The sequence below is a fragment of the Rhipicephalus microplus genome, chromosome 6 (genome assembly GCF_043290135.1).
Source record: "Rhipicephalus microplus isolate Deutch F79 chromosome 6, USDA_Rmic, whole genome shotgun sequence".
NCBI lineage: Eukaryota > Metazoa > Arthropoda > Arachnida > Ixodida > Ixodidae > Rhipicephalus > Rhipicephalus microplus.
In genome coordinates this window covers 174326554-174333381 of record NC_134705.1, presented here as the reverse complement: position 1 = coordinate 174333381, position 6828 = coordinate 174326554, and the positions used below count along the sequence as shown (strand labels likewise).

The 6828-nt window shown below is 43.9% G+C and overlaps 1 protein-coding gene across 5 annotated transcripts in view; it reads right to left on the bottom strand.

Annotated features, from left to right (window-relative positions):
* Positions 1–1056: 1056 nt before the first annotated feature.
* The window catches only part of LOC119167126 (transcription factor kayak-like), a 120204-nt gene continuing 114432 nt past the window's right edge, over positions 1057–6828 (bottom strand). For 3 of the 5 annotated variants that reach the window (XM_075867039.1, XM_075867038.1, XM_037418551.2), the window contains exons 3-5: positions 5840–6058; positions 5144–5251; positions 1057–4994 (exon numbers count right to left, since the gene is read on the bottom strand). In XM_075867039.1, the coding sequence (XP_075723154.1) occupies positions 4416–4994; positions 5144–5251; positions 5840–6058 (906 nt within the window). In that variant the 3' untranslated portion in view covers positions 1057–4415. The remainder of the gene's footprint in view (positions 4995–5143; positions 5252–5839; positions 6059–6828) is intronic. The other 2 variants (XM_075867037.1, XM_075867036.1) reach the window with 2 other exon arrangements.

Below are 6828 nucleotides of genomic sequence, written 5' to 3'. Positions count from 1 at the left end.
GCAGGGATGTCATTTGTTCGCGACATTATGTGCAGCGATTCATCACAAAGCACGATCGTGCCTGTTATTCGGATAAAGAACAGTCGCTGACACACAGTCCAACAATCTGGAGCTCATTCGCTAACCCCGAATGCGGAGATGTTAAGGCACAGGTGCATTGCTTGCGATCGCTTTGCACATTGTACGCCATATCAGCACTGTGGTGGCGGTAAACATTTATTAATATATTTACAACGAACCGTACGCTATGGCCTACGGTGCACGATAGCACTAGAGTATGAAAAATGGAACAGCGTTAATTTTATCTGCGAGAGTTTCTATAATCACTACTTACCTGACGAGTAGTCCAGCAACAGTTTCTCGCAGAGCAGGAAAGTTTAATATAGTCAACGAGGTAGACAGATGAATTAAAATCCCCAAAATTAAAATATTACGGCTGCAGTAATGCAGGACAAGCCTGAATTGCACTGATAATCTTGCTTTGAAAGTAATGTCACTTTGAAGTCCTCTTCAAGATTTAAGTAAGAAATCGTAAACATATACAGCGGTTGCACTTAAGATATGCGAATTCCTCTCGACTAGCGCAGCTGAATAATATATTAGCATCCCAGTGCAACTTCTAGTAACTACGCTAGAATTGCCTCCAGATTCCATTTTGAATAATTTGCTTTCCTGAATGTTGGTTCAATTGCCCAAGCTGTAAGCATTTCCGATCCTTGTTTGGCAAGCGGCCAAAAAAGCATTGCGACCTTGATGTATAATAAATGTGGCAATTGGATTAATGTATTCAATCAAAGGATTAACAATTGACTCTGGTCACGTGAAGACTTTTCAGTTGTTTGTTGAAGTGAAGGAAGCCGACACTGCCAATTCGTGCAGTACTGCGAACTATGGCCGTCACCCAAACAACAAAAACTCCCTGCCCAAAAGTGCAAATGTCGGGCAGGCCCTTATATGATACCCACGAGTTGCGTCTGTATCGCACTGGACATGTGCCAATACAGTCGCGTTTACGAGTTTCGTTTCAGTTTCACATTGAAAAATTCGTACGCTATGTTGCAGGTATAAAAATATGAAACATTTTTTATTTCGGCTTTATAAGCGATAAAGCGGGCACACACACACACACCATGAATCTCTTCACTTTTAAATGCAACATGAAAGACAATATGTAACTAAAACAATAAAATGTATGGCAGAACATGATCCTCAAACACTCCATTGCTGTGTGCCATTTCAGAACCATGAAAAAAAAAGTCTAAGCTCAACGAAAGAAACAAGGCAGCCGAGAACATCAGTTCTGGGGCTAATAAATAACCTATAACAAAAAACTAACTAAAACACAGCGGAGTGAATGACTCCGGATGTAACAACTCAAACAAAACAAAAGGCAAATGAATGGTTCCGTTCGGCACAAGCAGTCTTTGGTACAATCAGAGCTGCAGATACAAGCAGGCGAAACACACCTTCGTCAACATTCTCACCAAAGTGCATAATTTGAGAGTTGTGAGCATTGTGTTCTGCAGTGACGGAGAACTACAAACACGCGTCACATTCGCTAATGTGCAGTTATAAAACGACATTATTGCTGTGTCATCTAAAATAGCATTATATGTTATAATATATTATTGTAATCATTATTATAAGTTTTGTATAGAAAATATAGACTATACGACCATGCACAAGCATCTGGCACTTTTAGACGAATGGTACTTGCATTGGCTAGGTAAGCATGCAAGTCCAAGGATTTGCTGCTATAATCTTTCATGGGCGTAACACACATGCAAGAATGCATGCATAGGCAACCTCCATTATGCATACAAGCTGCGTACAATCTTAAGAAACACCTCGACAGACTGTGCCACCAACATGGCCGGATACTCAACACTTTACGAGATTCACGGGGGTGTCGCGTAGAAACAGAACCGCTTGCAGCACCCACTGCGCGAGCAGAAATGCACATGATATCGCATGAAACAATAATGCACTTAAAAGCCAGTAATATGACACCACAATAAAATTAATCCCTATCCCCCCCACCCCCCCCCCCCCTGAAGATCAGTCGCTGGAAACCCAGTCATCACATGCACTCACGGATGCTCGTACAATGGATCTCATTCATCACATATGCTAGTATTAGTAAACAAAGAAGCGCAATGTTCTCAAGAAATGTTAAGTACAACGAAACCTGTTTAACATAGACAATCGCTTTCTGGTTGTCTAATCAGTGCAACATGTGGCCTCAGTCGGCTTGCACCAGAACTTACTGGAAACATTTCAATAGGTGACCTATCGTACGAGACACTCAATTGGTTTTACACAGCTTATTTTTTTATTGCATCCACGTTAGACAGGTTTCCTTACCGATGTTGAGAATCGTGCTCATCTAAAAATATTCAATTGCTTGCATTCACAAATGTGATGGAACGATCTTCCCCATATTGCTGAAATTGTGATGAGTACACACCCCTTCACTCACACAATGAACTGCACTAAAAACAAGACTAGGTGCTTGGCGATAGAATCACATCGCATCGCACAAATGATTCGAAATGCTCAACCTGTGGCTGCGATTATGTGAATATGTTTTGGCATTATGCATTGGACGCAACACTCGCACATGCCATGCCGAGACTACAGCTGCTGGCGCGACTCGCGATATTATCTGGAAACCTTGTTTTTTTCCATTGCTAACAACCTTCTTTCATAGGCTTTACGAATAAAACCTTCTCATATTCATTCATTTCAGGTAGCAGCCGCACTACGTTCTCCTGCATTCTCTCACAGTCGAAGTTGAAATAGTGAAAGACAAAAGCGTGCACATCTTTTTCATTTTTGCATCGCGTCGAAACAGTGTCGACATGTGCACAGCAGCCGACGTTTAGTCTGCGCAGTCAGAGCAAGCCCTACCAAATGGTACCAATGTCAATGCCCATAAACTTTCGACGCCCAATGTCCTTAGCTACAGCTCAAAACTTGTCGGCAACTCTTCGCATTGTTGCAGAATACTACTACTGTAGTTCAGCTGTAACTGCCCAAGCATGCTACAAGCAACTGACAAACTGGAAGCAGCCTTCATAACACGCCAAAAATGAGATTATCTTCCGAAACCCAACAGTGACGAGACCACTCTAGCATGGCACATTTGAGGGGACGACAAGAATACACTTGTTGAGCAAATTCAAAACTTGCAGCCTAGCGTACAGTTCCTAAATGGCTTCGAAAAAATAATCACACTTGAACTCCACAGCTGTTTGAAACTCGTAGTACACTCGAACGACAGTATAACAAACTTGCATATTACATAAAAATAACTTTGTTGTATCCCAAAATTCGTTATAAAGGTTTATTCTCAACACTAAATCTACTGAGACTACTTCATTATGATCAAAATTTCGTTATATCCAGATTCATTATATTGAGGTTTGAGTGTACCCCAATCCCCAAACTTCACAACCAGTCCAACTAAGGGTGACCTGTGCCTACATACGACACTTGAGGAATGGTGTTTGACTGGAGCAACTGTACAGACTCCCTTTTACAGCAACAGCTTGGTCTAACAATGCACTGCCAACAAACATTTCAAAAAATCTGCCGAGAATTATACTGCCCCACAGGCTAGCACAAGGGAACTAACCGCTCTATGAGGAAGCAATGTTCGAAGGTGCTGGCAAAATGCCACGGCAAAGCACCGAAAAACAATCTATGCTTGAGAGAGTGTGGCATGTGTGCACGCAGCCCTGTACTTGACACTCTTGCATATGGTGCGGAACTGTATTGGCAGAGAGAATTTGATGATCCAGAAAGGCTTGGACAGTGAAGTGAGCAATTGACTCCGTACTGTAAAAAGGTTCAGAATATACACACATCTCCAAATGAAACATTGCACAGAAAAAAATTCTCGGTTGGAAGTCTGTAATGTCACTCAGGCATGGAAAGAAACAGTTAATTATACGCAAGATACAATCTCAGTAAGCAACCTCAAAGATAGAAATCACTTCAGGCTGACAAAAGAAATAAAGGCGGAAACTGCTTTTTAAGGCACAGGCAGTGTGTGACAGCGAGGCATGCAGCAGCAAGTTATGCTCCGGGAGCCAGCAATACTTTTTTTAATCTGGTACAAATGAAGGCAATAAACACTGTCATCGTTAAGTGCCTAGAGAAGAAATCAAACAGAGCAGCCAGTTCCCCATAGGTGCATCACATCAAACGTGTCCTGCTCGTAGCAAATGAACATAGAGGACAACACGTCCCAGCATGCGAGAATGACAATGTTGCGCGCACGGCACATGTTGCACCATGACCAGTTCTGGGCGAAATCACTTGGAGAGAGAGAACCAGTGGTGCCACACTGCCACAACGAGAAGCTAGGTCACAACTCTCCCAGAGACGCACAGTGCTTAACGCTGTTGGGGTCAGAGCGACACCAGTTTGGGGGGGTTCATGGTTTCGGGGCTGGACAGGTCCCCATTACTGTTGCGTTGCTGTCCGGCACAGGTCACTGGTGAGAACGTGAGCGGCGTCGTTCCAGTGGGCGTAGCCCCGGTGCCTTCGACGATGGAGTCAAAACTGAAAATGCCGTCCGAAGGGGTCTGGATTGGCACACCGGCGACTTCGGTCAACAGTGAGGGACACGACGCCGGAACACTGCTGCCGTTGTTCAGGGCACTGCCCCCAACCGAGTTTGTAAACACTGAGGTAACCGCGAGCGAGTTGGGCCGCGAGAACTTGGGGGCTCGGCTGGGAGCATTTGGCAGCTTGTGGTTGTTGCGGACGTGGCCCGAATCGGCAGAGGTGACGATGGGAAGATGCTGAGGGCGCTGCTGCGGGAGTGTGCTCATTGTCGAAGCGGTGGTGGTAGCGCACTTCACATGCGGAATCTTGCAGCTTGCCTTGTGGGCTTCGAGGAGGAACTCTAGGTTCTCCTTTTCGCTTCGCAGAGCAGCCATCTCTTGTTGAAGTTTGTTCTTGGCTTCTTCGAGTTCTTCCGTTTCCTGTGAAAATACAAGCGTCACATCATGTTCTGTGCGGGAATTTCCATCTTGAACACGACAGCCAAAGTCGCGCAAGCAAGGCAGCCAATATGCGTTTTATCAATGCACAAAAGTTTGCCCTTTACTGCGTGAACATGCCTGATACTGACCTTTATGAGGCTGTTTGTGTGGTCCATCCGCCGCTTCCGACAACGTGCTGCTGCCAATTTGTTTCGCTCCCTCCTGATCCGTCGTCGCTCTTCCTCTTCAGGGCTGAGCTGTGGAGCAGACAAAAATAGCAATTATTAGCAAATGCTTAGATAGTAGCAATGGTCTGCAGTTAAAAAACTGTACTTTTGTTCAGTATTCCTTTGAGGGAAAAAAGATTATGATACCATCGAAATTCCCCTTCAAAGACTTGACTGCTCCGCCGAAACAGTGTTACTTTATACACTTTTGAACAGATTGTTGTACACTCAAACCTCGTTATAACGAATCCGGATATAACAAAATATCAGTTATAACAAAGTAAATGAAAGATAGTCTCAGAATAGATTTAGTGTTAAGAATAAATCTCTTAAAAATTTTTGAATATAACGAACTTGTTTTCATGTAAGATGCAAGTTTGTTACAATGAGGTTCGAGTGTATATTTGTAGGATTGCGAGCAAGCAGCAGCTGCATGACAGCACAAACGAAGCAGTTCATTGATCATAAACTATAATTGATTGATTTGTATGTAAATTGATTTGTATGTAAAAGCTAGTGCTAAAAAAGGTCAGATGATGCCCTCATGAGTAAAGCAACTAGCTGAAGAGAGTGCAAGGCCACGCTTTGTGTACCTTGGGCAGCATGCGCAAAGCTCACCTTTTCATTCCTGTTGGGCCTCCTGCCCCCACCGGTGCGGGCTGGCTTGGGAGGCAGCGGTGGGGATGGTGTGGGTGCGTTGTTAATCTCCCGAGAAATTTGCTGCATTTGCTGCTCCAGCTGCTGTGGGGTAGTGCTGGGGGGAAGCCAGTCGTCGTCCACCTCCTGCTTGATCGCCACCATCCCGGGCTGCTGCTGCTGTGACCAGAAAGGGGAAGCCTGATCGGCTTGAGCACAACAAACACCGTGGAGGACGACGGCGCCACTGTTAACACTGTCATGCATTGATGGGTCAATAAGACAGCTGGCTGGTTATTACATGTAATGAATTTAGCTTCACAGCCAACACATTACAGTTATAGCATTGGGATGACAAGCAGAGAACATGTGTGCCATATTAAAGGGATATTGACACAAATGTTCAAAGTTTAGTTTACGCTGCCATACACTCAAACATTGATATAAGAAGCCCGGATATAATGAAATATCAGTTATAATAAAGTGAATGAAAAATAGTCTTGCAATATAGTGTTAGGAATATACCTTGATAACAAATTATCAGATACAACAAACTTATTTTTATGTAGGATGCAACTTATAAAGAGGTGCGAGTGTATTCCGATTAGCGATTTTTGGCATCGCACACCTACTTACACTGATGCTAGATTGACAACAGGCTATAAGCTAAATTCTGGTGACTTCACACACCAGTAAGGCTAGTTGTAATGCCAGGTACCAAAACATGAATATTGCCCGCTGGTGCATCACCAATGAGTGACCGAAGAATATCAACGTGACGAGCTCATACCGTACGCGTTGTGACATTAGGGCACAGTGGCAGTTGAAACTAGCTTTTAAAACATGACGTAATTATTTCCCCAGGCACACTCAGGCTTACCCGCACATTTTTTAGGCTCTCAAAGGCTTGGTATTTCACGTGGCGCAAGGAAATGACAACCGAAAACTTGTGCCAGTACCTCTTCAAATTA